This window comes from Crocodylus siamensis, chromosome 7 (genome assembly GCF_052110815.1).
Source record: "Crocodylus siamensis isolate JL-2025a chromosome 7, ASM5211081v1, whole genome shotgun sequence".
In the NCBI taxonomy this organism is placed as follows: domain Eukaryota; kingdom Metazoa; phylum Chordata; order Crocodylia; family Crocodylidae; genus Crocodylus; species Crocodylus siamensis.
Genome location: NC_143401.1, coordinates 68,834,837 through 68,848,951, shown reverse-complemented (window position 1 = coordinate 68,848,951; position 14,115 = coordinate 68,834,837). Strand labels below are relative to the sequence as shown.

Here is a 14,115-nt window from a genome sequence, read left to right as displayed (position 1 = left end):
ACTGTTGGGGACTAGAGCTGCAACATGGAGATGGAGCAACTAATGGGGCTGTTGGACAAACAGCAGGCTACTACCAATGAACAATATAAGTGGCAGTATAAGTAGGCTCAGAAGAGAGAGACCAGGATGGAGGAAATAATGCACAGGCAGTTGCAGCAGACTGAAACCTTACAGACTCTAGTAGTTGTAAGTGCCTTCTGGTTTTCTAATATACTCACCCTAGGTACAGAGACCCTCAGGTTGTTCCAGAGCACATGACCAAAGATGAGCCTAAGGCATTTATAGAAGCCTTTGAGAGGGCAGCCCTTCCTGCCCAAGGGGACAAATAAATATGGGCGTTGTGGCTGGAGATGTTACTGGTATGGGAAGCTCAAGAAGCCTATTGGGCATCGCCTTGAGCAGAGATGAGAGAGTACAAAAATGAAAAAGGAAGCCATTCTGAGATGCTTAGAGGTTTCTGAAGAGACTCACAGGCACGGGTTTTGAGCCAAGAAAGGACCTGGGATCTTTATGCCTCTCAGGTGGGACCAGTACCTAGACAAGGCAGCCAAGTGGCTCCTTCCTGCAGAAAAATCACCCGAGGAGATTCTGGGACAAACTGTCTTGGAACAGTTTACATGAGATCTGGAACAGTAAATCAGGGACTGGGTGAGGCACCATCATCCCCAAACCCTCAACAAAGCAGTGAGACTGGCTGAGGTTTTTTGTGGCAGCCAAAAAAACAGGCCCAGCCTGAGCACAAGCATGGAACAAAGGAAGCCAGGGGAAGGCCGAGGCTCAGCAAGAGAGCAAAGAGGCCCCAAGAGAAAAGTCAACTATGCCTGGCAATAGTGGACAGGCTCATTTCCAATGCAGGCATTAAGCTACTATTGCGGTGGCAAGCCAAGATTTATCACGGAAAGTCCAGTGGCGACGTCAAGCAATAAAATAGAAAACTCCGGGGTGGAAGATATGGAGTGCAGCTGTGGGTCTATAATGCATAGAGAAGTGGGTAGAACACATTCCACAGCTTATAGTGAATGTGGAAGCAGAAGGGAAAGCAGTGATGGCTCTGGTACACTCAGACTGCAAGCAGACACTCATTAGACAAGGACTGGTGCCTGAAACAAGAAGAAAGAAAGTTGAACCTCATACCCTGGTTTTCCGTCACAGGGAGGCAAATAAATATACCAGCATTCCTGTGCAACTGATGGTAGCATGGCATATACATACTCTGCAAGTGTGTGTGGCCTCTAGACAGCTTTATCCAGTGTTGTTGGGGTGTGTAGAAGAGTATGGGGAGTGGGAGGAGGAAAATCTACGCTCGCTCCTTTCCCCTTAGTATCTAGAAGTCAAGCAGCCCCAACAGTAAAGGGGCAAGACACAGGAGTGGTTGAAACAGGGCAACTGCAGACCCTGTTCAGAGGCAGCAAACAGAAGAAGCCTCTAGATAGGTCTGGGGGTGTGGAAAGGACTAAACACTTACCTACAGAGCGCTCTCAAGTGGGGGGAGAAGTATCTCAGCAGGGAAAGCCTGTGTTGCAGAGAGCTCCAGGAGAACACAGAGATGGTCTGGTCCCCTTAAGGTTCCCACTTAGAAACAGAACCCCTGGGAAGAGAAAGCCTTATTTGGAAACACTAAGACGGGGCTGGAACAGCCCAGATTGTTTACAACCTCAGGGGAGGAGTCACTTAATGTTAATTCAGCCCAGGTGTCACCCCTCAATACAGGACAGATGAGCTTCAACAAGGGACCAGAAACCAGCATTGATAGGCTGGGAATGCAAGGCGGAGAGCCCAAAAGGACACAACCAATAGTGAGAGGGAAAACCCTGCATTGGAGAGCAATGGAGTCCAGGGGTGAGGAATACCCCTGACCATATTTTTGCATTTTTGTTTCTAATGGACTGCAGAGGCTTCCTGGGAATCATACAGGAACCTACTGAGAGCTGCTCCTAGCTGTGACATCTGAACAGCAGAGCCTGTACTTAAACCTGGAGGACTGTGACAGGAGTGGTGGGGTTGGAGGAACCCCCTGTAAGGCCTGTAAGGTTCCTTTACAGACCATAACTGACTATTCTGGATTATTGGACACAGTCCTGCTGGCAGAGCCAGTTCTTTCCTTCTCAGGGAGAGAATTCTCCAATTATTACCATCAAGTCATGGCAGGTGAGTGCCCCAAAAAGGTAGCATATCCCTTTAGGGATGCATGGCACTGGTTGAGCCATATACAAAGGGACTCACGTACAGGGTGCTGTTGGCCCTGGGGTTCCCCAAATTATTGACAAAGATACTATGGGAGAATGAGGCTGAAGCTCAGCATGAAGGAGGGTTAGTGGGGCAGAAGGCTGCAGCTGCTTATGCAGAAGAGACCCAAAAAGAGGAGGAATCTACTAGGGCAGTGCAAAGCTTTGGTAGCTGATTCAATTAGGAGGAGATTCGGCCCGATTCGCCAGTCAAATCTCTGAATACAAATCAAATCAGGAGACCAATGAAAAGGTCCAAATCGAATTGGAAGCCTCCAAATTGATTTGGAAAAGATTCGTGCCACTTCAAAAATTCAGCCATAGACTAAACAGGCAGCAGTCCTTACCATGCTGGACGCAGCTGCCTCCAGCTGGTAAGTCTGTTGTGTTGGGTGGAGGGGGGTAGGAAGGGGTGTTGGGGAGGCAGATCAATGCCCCCACAACAAGAGAGAAATTGGGACTGGGGCTGGGACAAGCTGCCCAGCTGGGGCGGGGGGGGAGGCAGGGTGCAGGACTTGGGGAGAGGGGCAGAGCAGCATGGGATGCAGGCACAGCAACGCTGGGAGCCGGGGCTACGCTCTACTGCTGCTTGCCCCCTTCCACCTGGAGTGACCTGTGCCTGCATCACACCCCTCAACCCTGGCTGGGGAAGCAGCAGCAGGGCATAGCCTGCCACTTGCCCACCTGCGGCAGGGGCACATGGGATGCGGGCACAGAAGTGCTGGGAACGAGGGCTATGCCCTGCTGACACTTGCCTAGTCAGGGCAGGGACAAAGGTTATGGGCACAGCAGTGTGGGAAGTGGGGACTATGCCCTGCCGTCGTTTGCCATCTTCTGCTCGGAACAAGCTGTGCATGCATTCCCACCCCCACAGCTGGGCAAGTGGCAGCAGGGCATAGCCTCCACTCCCAGAGCTGCCACACCCACATCCCATGCCCCGCCACCCCCACCCCCAGCATTGGATGTGTTCACCATCACCTGCTGGCTTGATGAATGACACATGACTGGAAGGGGGTCATTAAACCTGGCTCTCCTGTGTACAGTGTCATACTCCTGTACACTGGTCCAAAAGTTGGAGAGAAAATCTTACATTTTGTGACTTGTTACCCTTGTGGAAAACAAAAGTTATACAGAGCCCCTCTCTGGAAGGTGGTCGTCTTTCAAAAGTAGCCTAACTCCAATAGCCATCCTGCCTCCCCACTTCTGACTAACACAGCTAATTACATCTCCAGGCAAAAGGCTGCTTACAGACATAAAAAAAACCCCAAAAACAAAAGAATACCACATTTTACTGGAAGAAGCAGAGTTTTAGTTCAACCTGGCTCTGCAACATCTGTATAATCAGGCACTTCAGCGGCCTTTTTGGCACTTTTATCTAAAACAGATTCAATCGGCTATTAAATAAGTGCCGAAAAAGCCCCACTAAAAGCACCCGATCTATACAGACATTGGGCAAGCCAGGTCCAATTAACGCACTGCTTCTTTTGGGCATGCACTGGGCTCAGTGTGGAAGTGTGCAGAGTTTAAATGTGGCCTGTGGCAGTGAAGCACGAGTTAAGTGCCATTTTTTAAAAATATGTATTTTTTAACATCTGTAAGCAATCAAAGTTACCTTTTTCTTAAATTCCCAAGATCCAAAGACTGGATGATGAAAGGGAAAGGGATCCCCATCACTGAATTTTGCCTCATCCACATATTTTCTCATGTCTAAATAATGACTGCAATGACAGAGACTTGAACAGAAAAATAAATATAGTTTATGGTACAAGATGACTGCAATATATCAATCAAGCAGTAATTCAAAATGTCATGAATTACACCAAAAGGAAGAATGACCAGAATGGTTCCTAAACAAGAGATATAAATTAATGAAAGATAAAAAAAGAAGGGGAGGTTAAAAGAAGGGAAAGAGAAGGATTGTCTCTGACTCAAATATTAAAAATTAAAATAGAAACTAAAATTAGAATTAGGAGTCTACAATTCTATCTTGGGGCTTAATGTACTACACCAACTCAAGATTTTCTCTTGTGTATTTTGACATTTTCAAAAACTTTGATCAGAATTAATCTCATAATTCAGTCCTATGTTATTCATAATCCTGGAACCAAAGATTTCATGGGAAAATGTATTAGTAGTCAGTATTTAGAATTCCTCTAACACAATTAAGATTATACACAGTTGTTCTACAAGATCAACTTGCTAACACTAAAACCTGCTAAATGTTACCAAAATGAAGTCCATCAAATTTGAATATTCAGGATCATTGGGATCAATCTTGACTTTCTTGGCCCATTCAGTAAGTTTCTGTGTGTCAGTGAACCACAAAATTCCAGTAGCTATTTCTTCATCTATATTTCTCGGTACTCTACAATAAAACCATTCAGCATTAATTGGTGAATTTTAATTTTATTTCTTTTCTGACAGTCTTCTAGATATCTAAGTTTTATTATTACCTGTAAGAAGCAGAGTTTATTGGCTGAGGTATAGACGCTAATGGAATATTTCCTTCATCAACTGTCCAGGATAAGGAATACATTAGTTTTCCAGACATCACAGGATACAGTTCTTCATTTTCATTGAGAAGAAATGGTACATCTGTAAATTTAAAGTTTTTGAAAGGAAGTACAAATCCAAGAGCTGTTAAATTTAAAAAGTTTTTTAGTTCAACATTTCCCAAATTTTGGAAAGCTGTGACCTTCAGCAAAACAGATGCCCCCACACACAATCTGCAACCCTATCATCCACTGTTAAAGGCTTGCCCATCTTAATTAAAATGTATTTTACATTCCCCAGGATGGTGCTTTACATTCCCAAGTCAAGATTGCATTTGCTTAAGTTATTTCCTAAATGAGGAGGATGCTTTCATGAATTGAGGACTAGAGGAGGAAAGCACTCATCACCCATATTTTCTGGGAGTGTGCACAGTCTTTAAGCAGATGTAGCAAAAAGTTCCTGACAATGCCAATAGAAGTGCAGCAGTCTGCCCCTCACTCCAGCAGATCAGAGACTTAAGGGAGATTCTTTGGGGAGGGGGACGACCCTATTCCTTATCCTTTAGCTATATTGCTTAAGTGTTCCTTGATTTCACGTTCAAATTCTGCATCAGAAGACACTTTTTTCTTCTTCTTTAAGAAAAGAATAACTGCACACAAAAACATGAACAATCTTTTTTAGGAAATCTCAGAAAAATTGAAAGGCTTCTGAAAAGATTTAGTAAATAAGAAGTACTTGGGTACTTTATGAGCCAGGGAAAATGGCATGAAGGCTTATTAAAATCCTTTTTTTGTAAAAATCTTAAAGCACCTCTTCCCTCAACATCCAAGGATAGTCAGAAACAATCTCTTCCCACCAGGTGAGGTGTAAGTGCTGATTCATCTTTCACTGCTGTTGCTTCAGAGAGAGCCTTGGCCTTCACAGATCTTCTACCTGCCATTTAGAGAATCTGAGCAGACTGGTTTTGTCTTTCACAATTCCTGAAAATAGCTTCAGATACTGTTTCACTGCTCTGAGATAAGTTTTTTTTATAGGAATATAGGACTGGAAGAAATCTCAATAACTTCAAACCCCTACAAGCCCCAACAAATAACTTCAATAAAATCTCCATTTTCAGACCAGTTCAGTCTTTGCTCCTAGCATGCCTATTAAACTGTTCCAAAACCACACTCCTTGGATGATTAAAAACCTTCTAACATCCAGGCTTAGTTTACTAAAAGTGAGTTTACACCCATTTGTTCTTGTGCCAATATCATCCTTTAACTTAAACAGACATGATAGTCATCCTATGTTTGTCCTGGATGAGACAAGACTCAAACAGGAACAGCAGAAGAGAAGGGCAATAAAATCCTGGATAGTTAAATATCATCATCTTGCTTCTCAAAATAAGGAAGAACCAACAAGTGTTAGTGCTTCCTGAGTAGTTTATCAACTCTTATTGAAGCATTATTCAAAAAGTAAGTCTACCCTACAATTCAAAGTCAGAACCACAGTTTGTGTAAAATTATCCAAACTGGGTTTAAAGCAGCTAGCTTGGATACAGATAACCAGTGCAACACAAGGTTTAACTTAGGCTGTAAAACACACCTAGGATCCTGGGTAAACTCTTGTAAAGCTATCCTACATTGAGCTCAATGCTGTCATGGCTAGACAGCTACCATTATCCGAGGGTAGCTAGTTTAAAGCTAATGCAGCTAATCTCTATGCAGATCCAAATTACACTTTTGGATTACAGTGTAGACATGCTCAAATAATTTTAAATTTTAATTCCCTACATAAGAGAGCATGATATTACCAGAAGACCACCAAGCCCACCTCAAATCATGCTACCATAAGTAACTTACTGCTTCCTACTTCTCCATTTACAGATTCAACTTGTTGATCACAGCTAAACTCCACCTGTTCCAATACATCTTTTCTTTGAAGTACAATATTGTCAGGAATGGGTAAGTATATTTTGGCCAAAAACGTTTTTCTTTTAGCAGATTCATAAATCTAAAAATAAAAAAGACTGCTTCAATTTAAAAAGTTGAGTTAGTAAAGGAAAAGACCAAGCAAAGAGATTCTGGAAGAAGTTCAAGGAAGAAACTGACACTTCAAGAAAGTACAATAAATAAAAATAAATTAATATTACACAGAAAGATCATGCACACGGATCCAGTTTTTCATTACATAGTATCTAAATTCAGCACAGCCATTGTCACAGATATTCTTGTAAACCTCTCTGAGGTAATGAATTACTATTATCCCTCCTATAAAAACTAAAGCCCCCTCTACATGTGCAGGTAAAAGCACAATGGGATCTAATGCAAGATCCACACAAATCATTGCCATGCCACATATGGTGACAAAACTAACAGCCACAGGCGAGACCCAGCTACACGTGAAAATTAAAGTTTGATAGCAACCAGCTATAAAGTCTGTACATATTTTTGAGGTCTAACTTTATAGTTGGAACTTTTTATGGTATGATAGCTTCTCTGAATGTGTAGCTAGTTTTAAGGTAATTGCACAATTAACCAGCTAATTGTGCGATAACTGTAACATGTAGAAGAGGCCTAAGAAACAGTGGGTATACCTATACAGCAGAATGCAGTGATGCAGAGATATCTGATCTAGTTCTGAAGAATCTAGCTTGGGTACCAGAACCAATATAACTGTGATTTGTCTAGCCTAATTGATTTTACAAAAAAAGTTAACTGAGCACAAATCATGTACAACCAAAAATATTAACTGAGCACTAATCTCTACTGGGTTTAATTAAACTTGCTAAAAAGCAGATTAGCTTAGACAGAGATTTGAGTTAATGTGACTATTTTGCTTCTGACACCTGAGCTACCCCAACCTGGCACTGCTTTGTGCTCTGCAGGAATACCCAGAATGACTAATGTCCAGACCACAAAGGTATTTTAATGTCCAACTCCCATGGATACATAATAGCTTTGTGCATAAAGATCTAAATATCTTATGCCCAAGGCAAACAAATAATATAAGGTACTAGAGGGAATTAAACCTGGATTTTCCCAGTACCAGACCTGTCACCCTATCCAGTGAGCCAATATTTATTTCAAATTGTAAACTGCTTGCACATATGTATATGCACAGATTGCATGTACATAATTACAGGCATTCTTTAGATAACCACTTCTGAAAATCTGTTGAAGTATTTTTGTATGCTATACATACAAAGATGAACTAAAAATTTAAAAGAATACAGTAAGTGCCTGATCATTAAAGCCATCAATTCATAAAGTTTAGGATCCTTTACTTTATCTAAATTCTTCTATCTACACTTAATTCCTCTACTCTGGCACACTGACTATACAATTTAACCTGGCTACCCCTGTATATTAAGAACAATACTTTGAATCTGGATAAAATAGCTCTCCCCAACACATATCCACAGTCTTGATTTGACCATATCAACAGATGGAAAATCCAACACTTTCTTTTGCAGTGTTCCAACAATTAATCATGCTCCCTGCTAAAAACTGTGTCCAATTCATAATTTGATTTTGACTGGCTTTAACTTCCAACCATTGTTTACTGTTAAGATTTCACTGTGCCATGATTAGAGCCTTTAGTGACAGTATCTTCTCTGCTGATGGTACTTCAATACTCTTAATTCCTCTGCCTAAAGAAAAGGGAAAGAACTAGGAAGAGAGCTAAGGGAGAAAGCAGAACCTAAAATGACAAATACTACACAAAATAGGAGGCAAAGGCTGCCAACCACAACCAAAAGAAACAATAACGAAATGCGGTCCTCTGTTTTTCCTTTCTCCTTTTTTTAAAGATAGCTGTAGTAACAGGAAGAACAGTAATTATGATGATAATGATAAGAAGAAGAAGAAAGAAGTGCTTCTTTCTTTCAAGAAAGGCTTTGAATGGATTTGTAGGACATAAGCACAAACTGACAAAAGCATTCTGTTCCTAGCCAAGGCAGCTGAGAGAAACTGAGAAGGAGAATGTATTCACTGTTCTTTTCTTCTATTGGCAAGAGGCACAAGGAAGGATGCACTCTATAGTTATTGCTTGAGGCACATAGTTTCCACAGTTAGGCTGTACATGCTGATAACAATCACTCAAAAAGATAAAACATTTTATATGAACGGTCTCAAGCCACAAAGAAATACACAATCTGTACAAATGGCCTCTTTTTATCATTATTTGCTATTCTGTCAATCTTTACTTATAAAAATTATAGACAACAAGGTTATTTCAAGTCTACTTGCAAACCATTAATAAATACTAAACACCACTTGGCCTAGTACTGATTTAACTAAAAACAGCCCCAGTTGATGCTAATTCTCCAGTTACAATTCTCCACTGATAATTACTTTTTGAGGTCTGTTATTAAGGGCCATTCTACACATTCAGATAAAGGCACAGTAAGATCTACTGCACAGTCTACACAATCATGCCTCCTACCATGCCATATGTGCATGACAGGAGGTGCAATTGTGGGATTGTGCATTAGATCCTATTGCACCTTATCACTGGTGCAAGGGGATAAAGCGCTTTTGCTGTTGCCCTCTCTGTGAGTCCCACTGAGGTGGCTTGGCAGGGGGGAAGGGGACAGCATGCTCCCCACTGCAAGCACACAGCTGCCACCACTGCAAGACTTATCAGCTGTGGGCTGGCAATAGATGGTGCACCTGTGTGGCTGGGAGCCCCTTAGTTGATGGGGCTCCCAGCCACAGGACAGTACTTGGCCCCACATTCAATTAATGCTAATGATGGATTAGAAAAACTTACAAAGTTAATGCTAATGGAGGATTAGAAAAACCTACAGTTATTCCGTTTTTTGTGGAATTGTTTTGTAGCTTACTGCTTGTTTTATCACCCAGCCATTAATTGGCTGAACGTGTAGCTGGGTCACAACTTAAGGCATGGTTACCTGTTTAATCATGCCTTAAATGTAATGTGTGGAAGGTGCCAGAGTTAGCTTTTAATCTTTTTAATGCAGAACATAGGGCAAGATGGCCCCTTAAACTAACTGATTCAGAGAGGCATGAGCTGTCATAAGCAAAAACCTACTTCAAATGCTAGCAGGTGTGATACTTTTCTGAACCAGTGAGCATCTTAGGCCTCCTCTATATATTATAGGTATCATGCAATTACCTGGTTACTTGCGCAATTACCTTAAGACAAGCTACACATGCAAAGTACCCATCATGGTATAAAAGGCACCAGCCAGCTATAAAGTTGGACCCCAAAAAAGTGTATTAACTTTATAGCTGGTGGCCATCAAGTTTTCATTTGCACACGTAGCAGGGTCTCCCCTGAAACTGGGTGCCCCATTAGCTGCAGGGATGCACCAGGCCCAGTGTGAAACCACTGAGCCTTAGGCTCCTACACATGGGACCTTGCTTCTTGCCAGTGCAGAGGGAGCCCAGGATCCCGGCAATATGGCAGGCTGGGATCTAATGAGTAATCCCATACAATAGTGTCTCCTGCCAAGCATGTGTAGCCTGGCAAGAGGCATGACTGTGTGAATAATACATTAGATCCCATCACACCTTTACCTGCACATGTAGAGGAGGCCTAAAATACCACCAAAAGTTTAATAATACAGCCAGGTACCCAAGGCACCTGTGTTACATGAGGCATCGGTTACTTCCAGCTGCCACCATGCCACTGGCACAAGCGCACGGCTGCAGTAGCAACAGTTATTTTCCAACTCCGCTTCCCCACCATCTCCTTACCTATTCCACCCAAGTTATGCTCTTGCATGATACCCTGCCCTACCTCCTGCCTGACTTCAGGCTAACAAGGCTGACCACTGTCTCAATCTGCTTAATGCATGCTTTAAACATGACCACACAAAACATCAGCAATAGAATGCTGCATAGCAATAAAGCCTCTCAGAGTCTAAAGTATTACATAATAACTCATCAATAAATTAAATCTATTTCTGACAAGCTTATGCTGACTGGTATCTAGTATATTTCTAGCTTGGTAATGATTGAATTCTACAACAGTTTTTCCCTTTTTTTTTGCCCAGGACTTAGGGCAGGCTAACTGACCTATAATTACCTTCTAACACAAGTCTTTTCATGGACTTTAAAGGGAGTTATAGAAAGTCTCAAATGTGGTATAGAAGTAAAGCACAGAAGTAAATTAAATAACTATACCTCCAGTCGAAGAGATTCAGGCCAATTTAATAACTGAATACTAAAAGTTTGCTGAAAAATCACTTTAAAATCCAGCTGGAGGTGAGCCACAGAAGTACAAGAGACTTGCTTTTCATTATAAAATATTTTAATAAAGTATTGTTTCTTCTGTACTTTTGTTCTTCTCTTCTGTTCATGCCTAAAAATTCATGAATATGGATTTAATTACCTCTAAATAATCAAACCAAACCATGATCTAATTTCAATAGTTACCAGTCACAATATTGATTATAGTAGTTAATGCCAAGGGAATATAAATCATATATTTTTTGCCAAAGATTAATTTTCACTGCATAATAAGGAGATTATTTAGGCCCCATTCCCACTTCTGCTAAACTGTATACACAGTGAGTAGTTCTAATGACTTCATAGTCCATAAAGTAAAATATATGCATTCTTCTTTGCAGGATGGTGCCCTTAAACTTTATTTTAATAGGAGATTTATAGGGTTCTGATTTTTAAACCAATCTCTTTTTCACAGTTTTAACATAAATGAACTATTTTTTAAGCTTTTTACTATCAAATGATGTACTAATACTAACATGTTAAATTTAAATAATACTTACCCACTCATTATTCTATACAAGTAGAAAAGTTAATCTTTTGCAAAGACTGATGCTTTATCATTTGAAAGTACTTACAACTTACACGGGACACTTAAACATTGGTGTTACTTCTGCAGCAAGAGTAAGATGTGGTATGAAAATAGATTCCTTTATCTCTTGAAGTTCAGCTGAACTTTCAAATGAAATAGTTGAATCCAAAAGACCCTAGAAGTCAATAAGAGTGTGTTCAGCCGAAACGTTAATTTCCTGCATTCATGTGTCTAAACTAAATTATTCCCTGAGGCCCTTTTGAAAATTCTGCCCTAAATTTGCACTATACAACATTCCTTCAGTTTCCACAGTATGAAAATAACTGTTGTATCCTGAAAGCAAGGAGAAATATACTACTTTTATAAAAGTCAGGGGCAACATTTCTAATAAACCCAATGTGAAAAAATGATCTGACATATACCATAACTAATATTTTATTACCTTCTGTTCTCTCCACATTTCTGAAAAATGCTCCTGGTGATCACCATCTTTTCCCACTAGCACTGTCTCTCTTTTAAAATCTTGTGCTAATTCTGCTTTATAGTCACCACCTTTGTTTTTCTTAATAAGCCCTCTGAAATATGAATTTAAAAAAATTTAAACCTTGCAAACAGAAAAAATGTATTAAATGCTACAATTTTACCAGGTAAAACAGGAATTTTAACATACAATCTCCCAATACATCTGCATTTGAAGCTTGTGGGCAGATACAAACAATATCAAACTTTTTAAAGTTAACTGCTTGGCCACTAATTTAATTGCAGGGGGATTAGAACAAATTAAAAAAATCCTGGACCTCTCCAAGATACCGAGGCTCAAAAAAACTGAATTTCTTAAAATTAATTTTCATTATAACAAAATGAACTTGACACTTACTAAGAATGTATAAGAACAGATAGAGAAAAATCATTCACAAAACCTCAGGGGTAGCTTACCTAACCCAAATCAAAAAAGATGAGAGAGCTGGGAAAAAACGGATCTGTAGTATACTAGTATCTCCTCTTTTAGAAAATTCTATTGCAAATTTATAATCCCAAATTTTCCTTCTTGGCTGAAAGAAAGTACTTCTCTTGCATCCAAAGCTGGCTAACAGGACATCACTCAAGAAACAAACAGCCAATCTCAGCTATTTCTATAGCTTATTGTACCCAAATGTTCCTAAAGTTACAAACTGGGTCTAATTGTTAATTTAAACTTTTGTTTCCTGTTAATTTGCAGTAATTTTAAATACTAATAAGTACATCTTTTTAAAAATATTTAGTTCTGCAATTCAGACAGGGTGTCAGGGCACCATGGGGTGTTGCCAGATCCTTTAAAGTATAGTTAGAGGTATGAGGAGATAAGGGTAGAGTGGTCACTGACTCATCCCCAGAATACAGGACATCCTTTTGGTGAGAGGTGGGCCCCCTCTTAGCCAATCAGTGATAAGGGGTGGGGGGGTCACTGCTTCCTCAGCCAATCAGTGAGGGGGGGCGGGACCTGGCCCTTGGCCAAGCAGCAGCAAGGGGAAAGAGCCACCGCAAGAAGGCCACCTCCTTCCCTCCCTAGGTGGGAACCCTGCCCCTCCTCATTGTGTGCCACTCTAGCTCTAAGCACAGCCATTACAATCATGAGAACAAATGATTGACACACATTTCCAGTAAATGAACGAAAAAGAGGATGTTTCACTGTCTGGTCCTCACTGAGAAATGAATAGGGGATATAGTTTAAAAACAGGATAGTCCAGTATAAAACAGGACTAATGACCACCCTAGATAAGGGAGGTTGGAGGAGATAAGCAGATAAGCTAAGCAGATAAGCACTAGGGATGTGCAAAACAGCACCATTTCGCTTCAGCTTCTGTTTTGATTTTCATAGACATTAGGGCTGGAAGGGACCTCAAAAGATCATCAAGTCCAGCCCCCTGCCCAAAGGGCAAGAAGTCAGCTGGGATCATAGGATCCCAGCAAGATAAGCATACAATTTACTCTTGAAGGTGTTCAATGTAGGTGCTTGAACCAACTCCAATGGCAGGCTGTTCCAGACCTTGGGAGCTTGGAAAATAAAGAAATTCTTCTTCATGTCCAGCCTGAAATGGTCTTGCAGTAGTTTATAGCCGTTCATCCTCGTCATCCCTTGGGGCCCTCTAGTAAACAAATGTTCCCCCAGATATTGGTAGTCACCCCTGATAAACTTATAGGTGGCCATCAGATCAACCCTCAGCCTGCACTTTTCCAGGCTAAAGAACCCCATGCTTCTCAGCCTGTCGTCATAAGGTCTGTTTTCCTGACCTCTGATCATGCACGTGGCTCTTCTCTGGACTCTCTCAAGCTTCTCCACATCCTTTTTGAATTGTGGAGTCCAAAACTGGACGCAGTACTCCAGCTGCGGCCTCACGAAAGTCGAGTACAAGGGGAGAATGACCTCCTGGGATTTTCTTGGGAAGCATTTATGGATGCAAGCCAGTGTTTTTGGTCACTTTACTAGCCGCAGCATTGCATTGCAGGCTCATGTTCATCTTCTGGTCAGTCGTGACCCCCAAGTCCCTTTCGTTCATAATGCTAGCCAGCGTAGCACTGCTGAGCATATAAGGATGCTGCAGGTCTTTCTTCCCAAGGTGGAGAACCTTGCATTTTTCAGTGTTAAACA

General features: G+C 41.2%; 1 protein-coding gene across 1 annotated transcript in view; it reads right to left on the bottom strand.

Moving 5' to 3' along the window:
- Positions 1-14,115, bottom strand: part of CC2D2B (coiled-coil and C2 domain containing 2B) — a 119,054-nt gene that overhangs the window by 59,698 nt on the left and 45,241 nt on the right. Inside the window, exons 11-16 of the mRNA XM_090058719.1 lie at positions 11,929-12,061; positions 11,540-11,661; positions 10,853-11,030; positions 6,563-6,713; positions 4,688-4,820; positions 4,452-4,599 (exon numbers count right to left, since the gene is read on the bottom strand). Coding sequence (XP_089914845.1) covers positions 4,452-4,599; positions 4,688-4,820; positions 6,563-6,713; positions 10,853-11,030; positions 11,540-11,661; positions 11,929-12,061 — 865 coding nt within the window. The remainder of the gene's footprint in view (positions 1-4,451; positions 4,600-4,687; positions 4,821-6,562; positions 6,714-10,852; positions 11,031-11,539; positions 11,662-11,928; positions 12,062-14,115) is intronic.